This window comes from Chelonoidis abingdonii, chromosome 1, assembly GCF_003597395.2.
Source record: "Chelonoidis abingdonii isolate Lonesome George chromosome 1, CheloAbing_2.0, whole genome shotgun sequence".
Lineage (NCBI taxonomy): Eukaryota > Metazoa > Chordata > Testudines > Testudinidae > Chelonoidis > Chelonoidis abingdonii.
Genome location: NC_133769.1, coordinates 208732609 through 208751502, shown reverse-complemented (window position 1 = coordinate 208751502; position 18894 = coordinate 208732609). Strand labels below are relative to the sequence as shown.

At 43.1% G+C, this 18894-nt stretch overlaps 1 protein-coding gene and 1 long non-coding RNA gene across 2 annotated transcripts in view; both read left to right on the top strand.

Annotated features, from left to right (window-relative positions):
• Positions 1–18894, top strand: part of LOC142047982 (uncharacterized) — a 159390-nt gene that overhangs the window by 101597 nt on the left and 38899 nt on the right. The gene's annotated exons all lie outside the window — the stretch shown is intronic.
• PRDM15 (PR/SET domain 15) overlaps positions 4799–18894 on the top strand; it is a 52995-nt gene continuing 38899 nt past the window's right edge. Inside the window, exons 1-2 of the mRNA XM_032775324.2 lie at positions 4799–4900; positions 16289–16334. Of these exons, the coding sequence (XP_032631215.1) occupies positions 16298–16334 (37 nt within the window). The 5' untranslated portion in view covers positions 4799–4900; positions 16289–16297. The remainder of the gene's footprint in view (positions 4901–16288; positions 16335–18894) is intronic.

Below are 18894 nucleotides of genomic sequence, written 5' to 3'. Positions count from 1 at the left end.
GAGCCGCCTGGGACTCGTGCAGAAGCCTGGCCAGTCTTAGCCAATTGTGGGGGAGAGTCCTGGCCTGGCTGATCATGCCACTCCTGAGGAGCTGGAGCGATTCCCTGCCCTGAGACCAGCTGTTGTAGCTTTCCTACTCCGATTTGAACCTTAGCGTTCATAACCTGAGAAGCTAGCATGAACCCTTCTAAGCTTAATTACCAGCTTAGCTTTGATCTCGCTGCCACCATCCAAAAATTCCAGGGTTTTGGCCCCCTCTGGTCTCCCCAAAACCTTCCCTGGAGGGACCCCAAGACTAGAAGCCCTGAGTCTTACCCCAAAGGGAAATAACCCACTTCCCTTCTGCTCTCTCTCTCCACCAGACTTTCCTTCTGGGCTAACCTGGGAGTACTGATGCAATCTCTTTACATCACAATACCAAGAAGCATGTCTCCTCTATTCCACAAAGAGACAAACCCCAAATACAAGGAAACAGAAAAGATTCTATCTCTCTCCTCCCTCCCAATTCCCTGGTGCTGCAGTTTCACCTCCGTAGATCTAACACAAAGAGATTCTCCCCTTCGTTCCTTAGCCTACCCAAAGAGAAAAACTCAAACAAGTCTTAAAAAGACTTTATATAAAAAGGAAAGAAAAAAGACATGAACATAATCTCTGTATCAAGTGACAATACAGGGCTATTGCTTATAAGAAAAATATAGAATAAACAGTCTGATCAAAAAGATATCCAATTTGAAACATTCCAGCAAACTACACACATGTAAATACAACAAAACAACATAAAAGCCCATATTGTTTTTTCTATACCTGTACTTACAATTTGGAACAGAAGATTAGAATATAGAAGAACCTTCTCATAGCTGAGAGACAGAAAAAGACTCAGATCCCAAAATTCCCTCCCTGATTTTAAAAATCCAGTTTCCTGATTGGTCCTCTGGTCAGGTGTTTGGTTCCCTTTGTTAACCCTTTACAGGTAAAAGAAACATTAACCCTTAGCTATCTATTTATGACACCAGCCCTGGCTGTGCTGCCGGCTCAGTCCAGCAAACACAGTCCCCTCCCAGCAGGGCCGGTGAGCGTGGTAGTTGGGGAGTGGATCTCTGGGGGTACTGAAGGGGTGCTGGGCTGTGACGGGGTGGGGAAGATCTGTGTGTGACGGGGCACTAGAGAGTGGAGGTTCTGTGTGGGGTGCTGGGGGCAGAGGGGCACTGGGCACGGGTGCTGTTGTGCAGGGCACAGTGCATTTGTGGCAGGATCTGGGGGGGGCGCTGGGCATAGGAAATCGGAGGGGTGTTCCTGTGTTGTGTGGGCAAGCTCTGTGGCATGGCATGGACTCACCCTGAGGGGAAGGGGCACACTGACAGCGCAGGGCCAGGCGGGCCATTGTGTCTCTGGCAACTACCACTTTGTAAATAGTGCCCTCACACTGAGCTGAGTAGAGCAGGTCCCTGTCGTGCCCCTAGCCAGCCCCTCACTCCAGGGACCGACCTCCCCATGCCATGCTCCATTGCCCCCATGCTGGCCCACAAATATGTTTGGGGCCAGGCCCACAAAAGGTTAATCCTGCCCTGAGGTAAGTAGTAAATTCCCCTTTTCAGATTTGAAATTCCATCTTTAGTGGCAAATGGTTGAAACACTCTGGCATAAGGGTCATAGCTGCAAAATTCACCTTGAGGAAGGGGTGCAACACCTGGATGACATTCCAAAAAGAATCTTCAGCACCAAACACTTCAGGGTTCATATTACAGGCCATGGTCATCTCCCATTTCTCATTGTGTTGAAGGTTTTGTTTTCTTGTGTTCTAGGGTCAGAAGGATTTCTAAAAACAGCTGGGTTTTCTTGTATGCTTCTCCTGCAGCGTTTGCACTCAATTCGGCTGAAATTTTGGTTGTCAGGATATGGTAAATGTGTGTATTGGCAAACATGTTGGCAGTAGTCAGGAAAAACTCCAGTGTTTTCTGTGTGTCACACAGTGATACCAAGTTTTCAACAATGAACATTACCTTAGTGTGCAGAATCTGGTAGTCATTTTGGTCATTTGCCAGCCTCTTCAGAGTTTCTGCTTTAGAACCAACAACCTCAGGATGATCTAAGAGACACATTAGTACATCCATGTGTTATTTACATGACAGGCAGCGCAGTACAAGCTCTTCCAATGATGTGGCACAAAGGGGTAGGTAATTGGCAGCCAGTTCTGCACTCCTTTCCCATCTGTAAAACAGAACCTTCAACTTGTTTGCAAATGGCCCCGAATCCAATGATTTATGATTTCATGCCTTTTTATTTCTTCTGTAGCAAAGAAATAGGTGAGCAGTATCTCCTTGTGAGTCAATCAGAGTGCGATATTAACGTTGTTTGATTTTCGACCTCCATCAGGGGTGTGTTCTGCGTTTTACACTGCAGAATTGCTTCAGTCTCAGCACTGCAGGACACAACAATCGCATAAAGCATTAGTACCTGACAAAAAATATTAACTGAGTGTAAGTCAGTAAAAAACCAAACTCCCTTAATTAAAAAAATCTGGTAATTTATTGATGAAAATTGGTAAAAACTGAAAACCCGGAACACTAAGGTACTCAAGACCCCAGTCCTCAAATGAGCTCTGTGTGGTTGTTGGGGGCCATCTGAATGGAGCCCTTTGTAGAATTGGAGCCTAAAACATTATTTTTAGCTCACTGGCCAAAGTGAAAAATAAGGTTCTAGGTTGTCCTGAAATGAACCATTTCATTTTTTTACTTTTTTAATGTCTTTTTAATAATAAAGTGAATTTTGAAACAAAGTAATTTCAAATGAAAAAATCAAAATGTTTTGGTTCAACTTTTTCTTTAAAACAATTTTGAATTTTTCAGAATTTTTTTTTCAATCAAAGCATTTGGGCAAATTTGACCTGTTCACAAAATTTTGGGGGTCAACCCAAATCTGCATTGTTTGGTGACAAAAAGTTTTGTTTGAAAAATTTCACCCAGCTCTACTTCTGGATAATCCTGCCAGCCTCTTAGCAGCTTCAACACACATTTTAGCACTATAATTATTCACTATCCTCTTCCCTCTCTCAAAAGGTATGTAAATAGAACTTGTTTCTGAAAAGTATGGTATTTTGATTTGTGTGTGGGTATGAAGCCAGGGAGGGGTTGGTTGTAATGATTTTTCTGTCCCCTCCCCGCCCCCCCATACACACACCCACGTTTTTCTGTGGTGACTCTCTGCCTAAACTGACTTTTTTTTTTCTATGGGTTTGGCATACTGAACTAGAAATCTATTCAGTGGCCCCCAAAAATGCAGTTAGTGTTGCTTGGTGCTATGTTGCCTCATCCAGTATATTGAGTTGGGCAAAACTCAAACTTCTGAAACAGGGTCTTATAGTGGGAAGAGCCAGGCAACTTTAAGCATGGCCAGTGCATCCAGCCTCAGCTGTAATAGCATTGAGGAAATCATTTAATGGCTTAATTTATTAATTCTGTGTAATCTGTTTCAACAGTCATATTACAGTAGCCATCCTACCTGTTTGTTAATGTGCTTTGTAACACGTGGCATGGTGGCTGGGACATGTGAGGGTGTGAGTAATGCCCCATTGTTTACACTAACCATGTACTGTGGGAAGGCTCCAGCCTGTTTAGTAATGCAGAAGATCTCATGTTTGTGTTAGCATCTGTGGGTTTGATTGTATGGTGCTGGTATTTAAATCCAGAGTATTCCAGTTAAAGCATAGAAGTATATCTACACTACAAGCACTATGGTAGAGGGTAGACCCTTGCTGCAGTGAGGGAAGTAACTTCTGTTACTGTAGTAAATCCAGGCTGTCCCTTATTTTAAGATGTATTGAAATGTATTAAAACCAATAGCTTCCATTTAATATTTAAAATGGTATTTAACTGCATTGTATACAACAGTGCGGTGGAAATGTACACTAGAAAGAATATATGATATCGTAAGGGCAATGATGTTTCCCTGACGTCCTTTAAATTAAATAGTGTTGTCCTGTATTTTTCATGTGGTTTTCCCTAATTTTCATACACCACAGGTGGGCATCCTAATCCACCCCTGTGAGGCAGGAGTTGGTCAATGGAAAAATTCTTCTGTGGCCCAAGCTGTGCCTACTGGTTGGGTTAGGTCATCCTAACTGCATCATTTCCACAGCTCTGAGCGATGGAGCAGCTGGCTGTAAGAGGAAAGTTCTCAAACTAGGGGTCAGGACCCCTTGGAGTTGCCAGGTTATTACATAGGGGGGTTGCAAGCTGTCAGCCTCCACCCCAAACCCTGCTTTGTAGTCAGCATTTATAATGTTAAATATATTAAAAAGTGGTTTTAATGTATAAGAAGGGTCACAGTCAGGGGCTTGTTTTGTGAAAAGGGTCACCAGTACAAAAGTTTGAGAACCACTGCTGTAAGTTCTGGGGCAGAGCAGGGCTGGTCTGTGGCAGCCAGACCCACACTGGGCTGAGCACTACCCTGAGTGAGAGAGCTGCAAAAGATCCCTAGGTGTGCAGCCAGAGGAAGGCCAAGAATAAGCAGCATCGTTGCAAGGGGACGGGGAAAGCTGCCAACCCAGCTACAAGGCACTGAAGTAAGGGAGGGCCCCTTAAACTGGGGCACCCCCTCCGAGCTTGCAGGGGCGGTGGCTGAGCTCTGCCAGGCAGCCCCGCCTGTGCGTACGGTGCCCTGCGCACAGGGCCGGGCCCTGCCGGCTGCGGAGATCTCGGGTCGGGGCACGACTGCACCAGCGCTATGGGATAGCCCCGCCCCCACAGCCCGGCGCGGCAGCAGGCTGCCCCCTCCGAGAACTACGACTCCCATGGTGCTTTGGTGGTGGGCGGCCGGGCCGGCTTCCGGTGGCGCGTGGTTTCCGGAGCGGATCGGAACCTGGAGTCCGGATTCGATCCGGGTCGGAACATTCCAAAAGCAGGTAACGCAACCCCCCGTATTCCAGTGCGGCGCGCGGCGCTGCCCGCCCCTGGACGGCGGCCCCCACCCACCTACTGCCGCGCGCCCCCGCCCCCTGGGGCTGCCCCTGGCGGCGCGGGCCCGCGGTCCGGCTGTGCCCGAGCCGCCGCCGCCTCCATCTCCATCTCCAGGCCGCCTGTTCTTTGTTACAGCGGCCGCGCGCCGCCGCGGGGGGCCGGCGGGTCCGAGGCAAAACCGGCGGAGCCGCTCCCGGATCCTTCGGCCAGCCGGCCCGCCCCCTCGGCGCCTTGGAGCTGCAGCCCGGAGCCGGGAGCGGCCGAGTCAGCCCCGAACGGGGCCGCGCGGAGCCCGGCTGGGGCTCGGCAGGTGTCGGGGCGCGGGAGGCTGCAGGCCCCATGTCGCGCTCTGATGGGTCGTGTGCAGAGCCCCCCCATTTCCCCGGGGCGCAGGGTGTAAATGATCCGCCCCCCCCCGCCCCCAAACCCCTTCCCAGGGCTGCAGCCGCTGTAAGCCCGGGCAGGAGCTAGACACGAGTAAATCCGATTTTAAATGCAGCCCCCGCGCCCCTCCTGGAGAGCCCGACACAGACTCGCTGCTGTGACCGAAGAGAGATTGTATCTGTTGTCGCAGGAGTGAAATCACCCTTTGATGAACAGACTCGTTGTGAGTCTTTCCAGTCCATAAATGCGCAGGCTGGTTATTTAAACAGCGTATTAAAATACAACGTGAAAACACTTCGCACGTCCACAGAGAGGCAGGGTTTATTGTATATTTCCAGGGAGGGGTGTTTTTACTTGTGTGTCTGGATACACAAGCCCTTTATGAGCTCTGTGAAGAGGTGAGATGTTTTGACTTCCAATTTTAAGGGATTTGTTCTTCTGTCTTTGGGCTACACATTACTTAGACCTGAAAGGAGTTAGCTGTGACAAAGCATTATTCTGCCACAGAAAGTGAAACCTGTGCTAAAGACCCCACCTCCAGTGAGGGAAACCACAGCTGTCAGAAGAAGCCACTTCAAAATCTCTCCAATTTTCTTCAATCTTTAAGGGCCACCTCTATCAGGCAGTGGGGCTTTTTCTGCTTGGTTCCTTATATATTTTTGAAGGATGACTCACTACTCTCTTGCATTTAATATAAACAGGATCTTAGTTGGCAATGTTAACAGATAGGACGGCATCCAAAGCAATCTTAAAGTTAAATTGGATCAGGTCCTTTGTAAGCAGGTTGGGAAGTGGCCTCATTTAGGAAATTGTTAAGTATTATTTATATAATACAGGTATTGCCATCATGGAATTGCTATATACATTTCTTAGTAGTTTCACATTTAAAATAGCCCAGCTCTATTGGCCTCCATGGGAAATGTACTTTTCAGGCAGTGGTGGTGAGGATGAAAGTGGTCTGGTCCTCTTCACCCTGTAACTGTCTTGGTTAGTTCTGTATTGTCATTCTGGCCCATGGAAATGGAAGACACTTGAAAGTTTTGCAGTAACCTTATTTTATTTCGTAATAGTTAGATTTTAGCCTAAAATGTAATATTGTGGCCCTATTAGTATCCCATCTATATTTCTTCAAAAATATTTATCTGTTTATTGGAGTGCATTAAAATGGTATAAATGAATGTATCTGATACCTAGGTTTATTGCTAAAGTATGTGGTTTAAAGGCATGATGAAAAGTCAGGAAGACAGGACTAAGGGAGGGCAGGATAACCTTTCATGTTACTAGGAAGTACTTTGAGTTTTCTGATGGCAGTTGGCAATGTAATGTTCTGGTTTTATTTCAGGCCATTTAAATTATAAAACACATTGGTCCTATCATTTTGATCCTGCTTTATAAGTGCTCGCCTATAACTAAGAACAAGGTGTGATGCTGTAGGTTGAATTATAGAGGAAAAATGCCCTTTTCCTTGGTGCAGTCAGTGCTCTTTCCTATAAAACACTCATTCCTTGCTGTTGTCTTTCATTAAATGTACTTTGAAGTTTACTTAGTACACACAAGTGATTATCATGTTCACAGACGGGCTAAATAAAATATGCTGTTTTAAAAAGGTACAGCACAAAGTCAGTCCTTTACGTTTTGCTAATCTGCACTCTAAATGGCTGGGGCATAAAAAATAAGACATCCTTTCCCCATCTCTCAGCAAAAAAAATTAATAGTGGAATTGTATACTGAAGCCTTATATTACTGAAACTTTATTACTTCACAAAATATACTGCAAAATATCTTTAGTATGGTAAGAAGTATTATAAGTAAACGACATCATGAAATAAGTGAACAAAGTAAATTTTCTGATGAATGTTTCTTGTTTTATGTGTGATTTGCAACCTTCATTCAATTGTGTGTTCCAGTTATTTGTGCAAATTAGTGAAGTTCTACTGTAGTGTAGAAAGGGAAACTTGTATCATACACTTTCATCCTCATTTGTTTTCATGATAATGGGTATCCTCATAAATTCAGACAGAATTAAAGGTTTGAGTCTATGCATCTTATGCTTGAGTTTTAAAAAATTATATTGTTTCCCTTTTTATCTAGGTTACTAGTTCAATTTGTGAAACCAAAATTGTGCATCTTGCCACTACAACTACATTTTCCAACTCTGTGTTTTAAATATGTAACAATGTTCACTCACTCTCCTTTGCTCAGATAAATGGAAATATTTTTATAAGTGCAGTTTAAATGTGTAGGTTCTGATTGTGCAACTTGCACCGTGTGCCTGAATAGACCCTCAATGAGGCTCCCCGTGGATTTTATAGTTTGTGCATAAGGAAAAGCTTTCAGGATTGGAGCCTTAATACAATTGGAAAAGGGGAGTTTACCTGGTTATGTGTTTAGAGCTCTTGCTTACATACAAAATTGCTCAGTTAGGTATAAAATCAGATAATAGGCATCACCTACATTTACAATCTGCCGATGATTATTAGATTATTACAGTAATGCTGCAAATGTTTGACGATTGGGTAAAATTCTCCCATTTTCTTGCAAAATCTTAACTGATTTTACATATAATTATTTATAGAATGCTATTTATCACTTGAGTATAGTTTGTATATTGGTAACTGAAGGGACAAACCAACAGATTCTCTTCACTAACTATTATATTTAAAGTAGATCAAGCTGATGATAGCTTGCTGTTTGTGGGTTGACAGAACTCGTATGCTCCTTGGTGTAGATAATTTGCTAAAGAAACTTGGCTGTTCACACAACATTTCTTGACCTCCAAAACAAGCGCAGGTTGATGAGTCAAAAATCGCCTATCAAGTGGATGTGAGTTCCTCGCCCTTTCTACTTAAAGGGTATGCTGTCCTGCTCTTTCCCCCATTGCCGAGAGTACGCTCTGCACCTGTGATCTAATGGCCATTGTCCCCTTAGCTGAAACGATATTTGCAGAACTCCTCATGCATAGTGATGGGAACATTGCTGTTCATTTGCTTAGTCACGACTTTACTATTGCTGTCAATGTCGTTGGGCTTCACAGAAGTTCATTATCATCTGTACAAGCAGATAACTATGTCCAGTGGAATGAGTAACTTAAGATTTCTCTGCTACTACAAATGTTAGTATCTTAGGGAGGAAATGAACATGGTCTCGGGGTTAGAGCAGAAACTGGGAGTAACAACTACTGGGTTCTATCTTCAGCTGTGCCACACAGTGTGACTTGGTACAATTTTTTCCACCTCTTCAGGCCTCATTTACCTATGTGTTAAGGGGTGTAATAACACATATTTCAAAAGTGTATTATGAAAACTTATTTCAGGTTTGCAAAGACCCTTGAGGTCCTTGCCTGAAAAGTTCTATGTGAATGCAAAGAAGAATCATCAATCCAGTTGTAGGGTTACGCTTCCTTCTTCGAATTTGGAAAAACCAAAGATGTAGAGGACTAGACAGAAATCTGTATCATGAGAGTGCATATAGTAATGTACAAGCAGCAAAGAATCTTGTGGCACCTTATAGACTAACATGTTTTGGAGCACAAGCTTTCGTGGGTGAATACTCACTTCGTCAGATGCATGTGACATGCATCTGACAAAGTGGGTATTCACCCACGAAAGGTCGTGTTCCAAAATGTCTGTTAGTCTATAAAGTGCCACAGGACTCTTTGCTGCTTTTATAGATCCAGAGTAACACGGCTACTCCTCTGATAGTAATGTACTGTAGTCTTTGAGATCTCGCTCTGCACCTGAGGTGTTTCATTTAGCAAATTTTATTAGCTAACTCCCAATGGATATATTTACACAGCAGTTTTGAGTCTACTTGATACATAATTACAGCTTCTGGTTTTCAGGATTTTTTAATTTAATTTTTCAGGGCTTATTTTTAGCAAGTTTTGAGTTCCATGTAGATGTCCAAAATTGTTTTATGGGAGGGGCTTTCTCTTTGTACATATATGTAGTACTGATTCCAAAACACTATGTTAAAGCACACTAGGGAAACTTTAGTGCACCCCAGCAGCCTACACCAGTGGTGGGCAACCTGCGGCTGTTCCCGGCCACTGGGAGCTGCGGGGGGCGGTGCCTGTGGACGGTCAGTGTCAGCAAAGTGTCTCATGCCCCGCAGTCAGATTATTGTGATGGGCCACAGGTTGTCCACCACTGCCGTAGATACAAGCTGGAAAGCAGGTACATTGCCTGTATAAACAAACTGCACTTGGAAAGGGATGATGTCAACATGAATTGAGTAACCATTTCTGGTGTTTTTCTGGTGTTCATGGGATAAACAGCAATTTATTTAAGAGTTTCATTGGTGAAACCCTAAAATCAGAAGCCTTATACATATTGCATTATCTGTTCTGTCTTTGCTCAACATAATACAGTAGATCATTGTGCTAAACTTGCTGAAAAGACTTCTCATGCATCAGAAATCATGCTGTGTAGGAAACAAAAACACTTGTTTAGAAAGGTGAACATCAAGTTGATGTAAAACATTTACTGAGAGTTGGTACCTTCTTATCAATTAATTAATGGTGTATTGGGGTGACCCCTTGTTTTCTATCCTCATCTCCTTAAAGGGTAGCATTGTGATGTTACCGTGTTCTCCCCTTTCTCTGTTAAATCATTGCACTTTCCCAAAGCAAATAGCAGTTTTAGTTCTTCCACAACAGTACACATCTGCAGCCTCATTATTATCAAAAACATGTTTTGATTTATTCTGCTGTTTGTGAAAAATGCCATTCTGATAATCTTGGAGCCAGAGTTGCTTGCACAAGTCTGACACAGGCAGTGTGCCACACCAATGAGTCTCAGCCCAGTTCTCTAGGGATTACTTTAGTACCCATCCACATGACGTATGGAAACCATTGCAAGGGCACAGACTATGTGTAACCTGGAATTCCACAAGTGTCACAGCCATTGTCAGCACTGAGCACACTACGGAGAAGCTGTGTGGGTTCCTTTACACTAGAACAGTGGTTCTCAACCTGTTTACCATTGTGGACTACATATGCAGCTCTCTGTGTGTTATGTGGGCTGCATCCAGGCAATATACATACTGTCTGTATGGCCCTGAGGATATCACATGGGCTGCAGCTGTGTACTGATTGGACCAGGGGTTAGGAACCACTGCATTGAAAGTACATTTCATTAAAGTTTGAATGAGTGGCAGTGGTTGGAAGTGGTGTTTGGTGGAATTCATAAGGAGACTATGGAGATCCAGATTATCGTCCCAGGGGGATGTTGCCTGGAGGACAGATCCAGGAGGAGTCTTAAGTGACCGGACAATAGCGGCCCACTTGGTCCTCTTTCTTGCTATGGAACTTGCCCAGTAGAGTGTTAGCTCGGATCCACTTGGTAATGAAACAATGTTGTGCCTATTTGATTGAAAGTAGCATCTTGATTTAAGGAGGAAGAACATGTTTAGTATCTCTGCAGAGCTGACCCTGTGTTTCCGTGATCATCAATACAGCTGAGAGCTGTAGAGGAAATATCAGATATTGCTTTCTGGCACATATATGTGATACTGGCAAGTCTGCAGCTTGGGCTATTGTGCTAGGAGTGTGAATTGCAGGGAAGTCTTAAAGGGAGAAGGGATACCTCAGTGTCTTGAGCATTGGCCTGCTAAACCCAGGGTTGTGAGTTCAATCCTTGAGGGGCCACTTAGGGATCTGGTGCAAAATCAATACTTAGTCCTGCTAGTAAAGGCAGGGGGCTGGACTCAATGACCTTTCAAAGTCCCTTCCAGTTCTGGAAGATAGGATATCTCCATTAATTTATCCCTGAGGGTCAATAGAAAGAGTTGAGCATGAGTTGACCTAACTTACATGGTAGGGCTGTTGATAAGAACATAAGTATGGCTATACTTGGTCAGACCAGTATCCTGTCTGCTGACAGTGGCAATGCCAGGTGCCCCAGAGGGAGTGAACCTAACAGATAATGATCAAATGATCTTTCTCCTGCCATCCGTCTCCATCCTCTGACAAACAGAGGCAAGGGACACCATTCCTTACCCACCCTGGCTAATAGCCGTTAATGGACTTAACCTCCATGAATTTATCAAGTTCTCTTTTAAACCCTGTGATAGTCCTAGCCTTCACAACCTCCTCAGGCAAGGGTCCACAAGTTGGACTGTGCGCTGTGTGAAGAACAACTTGCTTTTATGTTTTCACCTGCTGCCATATTTGCATTGGGTGCCCCTAAGTCTCTTATTATGAGAACAAGTAAATAAAGTTTCCTTCATTCCGATTCTCCACTCACTCATGATTTATTTCATCTATCATATCCCCCCTTTAGACTCCTCTTTTCCCAAGCTGAAAGTCTAGCCCTTTATCTCTCCTACATATGGGACCTGTTCAGACCCCAATCATTTTTAGTGCCTTCACTGACCTTTTCTACTGGTCCGTACTATCTTTTTGAGATGAGAACCAATCCGATGCAGTATTCAAGTTGTGGGCGTTACCACGGATTTATATAAGGGACATAAAATATTCTTCATCTTATTCTCTATCCCTTTTTTAATGATTTCCTAACATCCGGACGTCTGCAGAGAAACTGTCCACTTGCCTCTAAGATCTCTTCCTGACCTAGTTGAGCTAAATAGCCCCATCATATAATAGTTGTATGTTGTGGTATTTTTCAATGTGCAATTACTTACATGTTGTCCATGTTAAATTTCATTGCCATTGTTCCAATCACTAGTTTTGTGAGATCTATTTTGAAATTCTTCACATGTCTGCTTGGTCTAACTATCTTGACAGTTTAGATGTCTGCAAACTTTGCCACCTCATGTTTTCCCTTTCGCAGGTCATTTATAATAGTTGATAGGATTGGTCCTAGACTGACCCTTGGGGAAGACACTAGTTACCCCTCTCCATTCTGAGAATTTACCATTAATTCCTACCCTTTGTTCCCTGTCTTTTAACCAGTTCTCAATCCATGAAAGGACCTTCCCTTTTATCCCATGACAGCTTAATTTACCTAAGAGCCTTTGGTGAGGGACCTTGTCAGAGGCTTTCTGGAAATCTAAGTACACTATGTCCACTGGATGCCCCTTGTCCCCATGTTTGTTGACCCCTTCAAAGAACTCTAATAGATTAGTAAGACACGGTTTCCCTTTAAAGAAACCATGCTGATTTTTGCCCAACAATTTATGTTCTTCTATATGTCTGACAATTTTATTCTTTACTATTGTTTCAGTTAATTTGCCCAGTACTGACGCTAGATGTACCGATCTGTAATTGCCAGGATCACCTCTAGAGCCCTTTTTAAATATTAGTGTTACATTAACTATCTTCCAGTAATTGGGTACAGAAGCTGATTTAAAGGACAGGTTACAAACCCATAGTTAGTAGTTCTGCAATTTCACATTTGAGTTCTTTCAGAACTCTTGAGTGAATGCTGTCTGGTCCCAGTGACTTGTTACTGTTAAGTTTATCAGTTAATTCCAAAACCTCCTCTAATGACACTTCAGATTTGTCACCTACAAAGTATGGCTTAGATTTGGGAATCTCCCTAACATCCTCAGCTGTAAAGACTGAAGCAAAGAATTCATTTAGTTTCTCTGCAGTGACTTCGTCGTCTTTAGGTGCTCCTTTTGTATCTGGATCGTCCCACTGGTTGTTTAGTAGGCTTCCTGCGTCTGATGTACTTAAAAAACATTTTATTACCTTTTGAGTTTTTGGCTAACCGTTCTTCAAACTCCTCTTTGGCTTTTCTTATTACATTTATACACTTAATTTGGCAGTATTTATACTCCTTTCTATTTACCTTGTTAGGATTTGACTTCCACTTTTTAAAAGATGCCTTTTTATCTCTCACTGCTTCTTTTACATGGTTGTTAAGCCATGTGGGCTCTTTTTAATTCTTTTACTGTGTTCTTTAATTTGGGGTATACCTTTAAGTTGGGCCTCTATTATGGTGTCTTTGAAAAGTGTCCATGCAGCTTGCAGGGATTTCATTGTAGTCACTGTACTTTTTAATTTCTGTTTAACTAACCTCCTCATTTTTGCATAGTTCCCTTTTCTGAAATTAAATGCCACAGTGTTGGGCTGCTGAGGTGTTCTTCCCACCACAGCAATGTTAAATGTCGTTATATTATGCTCATTATTTCAAAGCATTCCTGTTATAGTTACCTCGTGGACCAGATCCTGCGCTCCACTCAGGACTAAATTGAGAATTGCCTCTCCTCTTGTGGGTTCCTGTACTAGCTGCTCCAAGAAGTAGTCATTTAAAGTATCGAGAAATTTTGTCTCTGCATTTCATCCTGAGGTGACGTGTACCCAGTCAATATGGGGATCAACTGAAATCATGCAGTATTGAGTTCTTTAGTTTGATAGCCTCTCTAATCTCCCTTAGCATTTCATAGTCACTATCGCTGTCCTGGTCAGATGGTCGATAATAGATCCCTACTGTTATATTCTTATTAGACCATAGAATTACTATCCATTGAGATTCTACGTAACATGTGGATTCATTTAAGATTTTTACTTCATTTGATTCTACATTTTCTTTCACATATAGTGCCACTTCCCCCACCCCCACCCCACACGACCTGTTCAGTCCTTCTGATATATTTTGTGACTCAGAATGATTGTGTCCCATTGATTGTCCTCACTCCACCAGGTTTCTGTGATGCCTATTATATCAATATCCTCCTTTAACATGAGCCACTCTAGTTCACCCATCTTATTATTTAGACTTCTAGCATTTGTGTACAAGCACTTTAAAAACTTGTCACTGTTTGTTTGTCTGCCCTGATGGAGCTTACATGCTTATCCTATGCGCATTTTAGGAGCCATCACCCAGAATGACTATTGCCCCATTCAGAAGCAAGTGCTGGTGACTCAGATGGTTCTTGGATATTTCTGTTTGCTGGACAGGCAAAATGCATGAAGCATGGATTTTTAAGAAATCTGGTTTGTACGAGAAGGGACAGTGTTTCCATTGTCAAGGGGGGTCTCTGCCTCACAGTGAACCTGGGTGACTGCTGTGCTAGATGTATCTTTGGTGAGCGTTTCCTATGGCAGCTTGAAGACCTTTCGATTCTCAGATCAGACTAGCTTTGCTGCTTATCACCATCTGCTGGGGGTGTCTTTAGTCTTTCTCCCTCCTCCCTCTGTTTGCGGTTTTAATCTCTCATTCTTCTGCATTTATCCTCTCTCAAATGCATCCAGCCTCTTTCTCTCCTTCCTTAGTTCTTCTGCTAATCATTTTGCCACCTCCTCTCCCACGACAGCGCTGGGAAGAGCCTGTCCCTTGTTTGGTGGTTCTGCTTCTCTTTCTTACGCATCTGGATGTGTCACTTCAGGACCAGAATGACCTCTCGGAGTTGGGAGAGAATTGATCTTCCTGACCCTGTTTGTGCTTGCCCATTTTTTGACAGTTTACTTCTCACTGATGTCTAAATAACATAATTATCCAATGATTTTCATCCATTAACACTCCAAGTGCTTTAGAAGTGAGAGTACGGGTCTTAGCTTCATTCAGTGGTGAGGGGAGACTTGTTTGTATAGAGGTCAGGTGACTTGAGTAAGAACAATCACACAAGTCAGTGGCAGAGCTCGGACTAGATTGTGCGTTTCCTAACTCCCAGTACCTAGATTGTAAGTTCTCTGAGGCAGAGACTGTCTTTTGTTCTGTGTTTGTACTGCGTCTACCACCATGGAATCCTGATCCATGACCGGGGCTCCCAGTAATAACAATACTGCATCCTCTCCATCACAGCACGTGACCTCTCTGGACCAGATGTGCAAAGGCATACGTGATTTACAGCCACCAAAATTTAACCCAAGCTTGTGGTTGTTCTGTATCAAAGAAGTAACTTTCCTCTCTCAAATAGAGTTTTTCCTTTGTTGTTCTGTAATACCAGAAATAAATCAAATAAAATCAGTCTTCCACATCTGGGGTTGCAGTTGTGAATCTCAGCTTCTTAGCTTTGTGTCCCATGACCAAAAAACCCAGCATTGTGACTTGAGCACTGGGATTCACATTGCAGCATTTCTCCATTTTGCTTTCTGTCTCCAATCTTCCTAGTGAACGTAGGATTCGCGTTATGGATTCTTGTCATTTTTGACATCCTTCTGGCTCATGACAACGGTATTTGCAGGTGGAGGGAGAAATGATGTGACATGACTGTGCACCACTTCAAAGCTGGCAGACCTCATTTCAGGCTTGTGAAGCAAAGGTATTGAGAAATGAGTCTTCTGCTTCATGCTCAACTTGACACTTCGTGGCTGAGAGATGTGTGGGATCTGAGCTCATTGTGTGAAGTTATGTACCATGTGCTATACTGTCTAGATGATAGAGGGTATGAGTTCCTGAATAGTTGGTGCACACTTAAAACATTTCTGCCTCCTTTTCTGTGAACCTTGCTTTAGCTGACACATTACTAACAGGTGCTGTTGCAATGTACAGTGGAGTGCACTTAGAGTAAACTCAGAGAGAAAGTCAGTTTATAGCGAAATGGAATAAAAGTTCCATGTTGTTTAGTGGATGTCTATCCGTAGGGAGCCATTATGTGGAAGGGAAAAAATACCTGACAATAAAAGAAAAAATTAGATTGTGTTTATGTGCCTGCTTGTAAAGGGTGTGATAGTGCATGAGCTGGTGTGAACTATTTGTTCATAAATGCTTGTGTAAGGATTGAAATAATGTATTTCTTCTTTTCATTAAAAAAAACTGCACGAACCAGCGTGGTTAGGAAAAGCATGATATTTATCATAGGAGGGGTCTTGCAAGGCACCTGACGTCACCCTTAATATGGACATTAGTGGATCATTAACCACTTTAATTTGTGTTTTACATTCTATGAATGATATACTCTGCTAAGGTTCTCTTTGCACACGCATTGGGGTCAGTTAATATTATCACTCAGCAGGTAACTCTTTCATTAGATCTGCACTTTAGAACTGTCAGGAAGCATCATTTACATTATGCTCGGTTTTCTCCTTTGTATTTTGACAGGTTTCAGAAATGGCAGAGGATGGCAGTGATGAGACCATGTTTATTTGTAAGTACTAGAAGAATAATGATGGAATCATAATGTGATGTGTATTTAGAGAGCATTAATTTTAAAGCTCAAACCATCTTGCTCTTATATTGTTTTCCCAAAGGTGAATATTTAAGAGAAACTTGAATAGTTTATGGCAGCGTGGAGGGAATCGCACTAAAGTTAAGAATACAAATTCTCAGTTTTTTGTTGGGATATGCAAGAAGTGGCTAGATATGAATTAGTAGCTCAGCTTTTTAATTGCTGGCCTCCAAGAGACTAAGGGTATGTCTACATTGCAATTAGACACCTGTGACTGGCTCATGCCAGCTGTCTCAGGCTCATGGGACTCAGGCTAAGGGCTCTTTAACTGCAGTACAGATGTTCGGGCTCAGGCTTGGACCCAGGCTCTAGGACCCTGCAATATGGGAGGGTCCCAGAGCTGTGGCTCAGCTAGAGTGCTAACGTTTACACCGCAACTAAACACCCTTAGCCTGAGCCCCACGAGCCCAAGTCAGCTGGCATGGGCCAACTGTGGGTGTCTAACTGCAGTGTAGACATATCCTAAAAGCCTAAGGGTCTTCCATGGCTAAATTGTTTCTTTAGGTTAGGTGACTGCTGACACACTGGGGAAGGAACTGAGGAACTCCAGAGTTAAAAGCTTGAGCTGCTACAACTTGGGCTAAAGAGTCATGACTCTCTAGCAGGGGTTGTGACAGTATTGCATCCTCTGTGGATATGGCACAGAGGTGGAACTGAAACACGCACTCACCAATGAGCTGCACTTACATAAGTGGACAAGACCATGATCTATGTGGCGTGGGGAGATCAAGAGCAGAGAGTGCTGCCTTGATGATATGTGTTAGAGTCCCTTCCCCTCGCAGTCCCTGTAGGTGCACTTCAGGGTTGGAGCTCCAAAAGGTCAGGATGGGACTGACTGCGACATCTTCTCACTTTCCAAAATTTGCTCAGATTCTCCCCCAAACAGTAATGCTGATTCAGTTGATATAGTCTTACTTGGATTGTTCAACTCCACAGTGAGCCTTTTTCCCCTGTTCCTCCTCAGAAGAGCTGTAGAAGCTGGAGAGGACCAGAAAGCAGAGAAAAAGGCTCTGATCATTATGAGTTTCAGGGGGAGCAGTTATCTTGCCAGTTCCACAGATGATGTATATCAGACAACCCCCCTCCCTCAACCCCAGATGGGACAAGATGGTTGAATTCATGAAGTTTCTAGCCTCTTGTGTGAGATTTTTCCACAGAATTTAAGGGCTGCTTCTGTTTCAGAAAAGTGAATTTCTAGACCTGACATTGTGGGCTTCCATAGTTACTGACCATCAGTGAGTTTCATATCCAGTTACCTCAGTTTATAAGCCAGACAACTTGTTTCTAAAACGCCAGCTCTTACGTGCTCAGTCTGGGGTCTGAAATTGTGGCTGCCTCTTTCTGTTCCATGCAGCATCACCAGAAATAAGGGTTGACAGTCGTGTTGGTAAACTTGAGGCCAAATATAATATGCGGTGGCTCTTCAGCAATTATGATGACTTTGCAGTGCCAACAGCAGTGACACTTTTTCCCTTCTGACAGCAAACTAAGCATGTGTGACTGAAAAAATGCATGTAAAGTCCCATACTTCGACTTTAGTGGGAGCAGGGAATTCTGTCTTGGAATTCAGTAGGAGCAGGATTGAGCCATCATTAGGTAATAGGAGCATGCCGTGGAGGGAGTTTTAGTCTAGTGGTTAGAGCTGAGAATTGGAAGCAGACTTCATATGTTCTGTTCATAACTCTCCCAGTGACTGTTCCAAAGTTTACACAGTTGCAAAATGGATGTAATACCCACCTCATATGTTACTGAGACTTAGTTGTTTGCAAAGTGCTCTGAGATCCTTGAATAAAAAGTACTTTTATAAATGCAAAATATGAAGGTTTGTACTTTTAAAATATGTATTGATTAGAGTTAATCTTCTGACATAAACTCAATTTTGAAAGGCATCTTCACTGCTAAAGCCAAACCATATACACTCCCCTTAGAGAGATCTACAGTTTGTCTCTTTGTGTCTGACTTTGTATTTCTTCTGTGGTCATAAGCCCTTAAGTCTCACATATGGTGAGCACTCCGATTCAGGGGAGAGTCTGGTATGAGGCATCCTGTACAGATTCTGTAGACTTCAGAGACATATGTCAGAAAACACTAGTGTTCCCCACTTTGATGATTGATCCTCCACCAAAGGATTAAAGAAAATGATATATGCTTCTTGTACTCCTAAATAGTGCTGCACAATAAGAAATGTGGAGAGCCCCAGGCTATACATTGTGTGCTATCTTTGCACAAGTTTCAGGCGCTCTTAATTCCAATGCTGAACATTGAGTGAAAGCTACAGCTACGGCAAATCCTTAAGGGAGTGCTATGTAAGTTTCACAGACATGAGCACTGCTGGTGAGAGTTTGGTTTTCCATTGTAAAAGCAAGGTGTTCTGTCTCACCAGCTACCGTCTGGAATTAAATTCTGTATCATGTTAATTTACAAACGTATGTAGTAATATACTTATGCAACCTTACTGAAGTACTCAAGGTTCCCCACG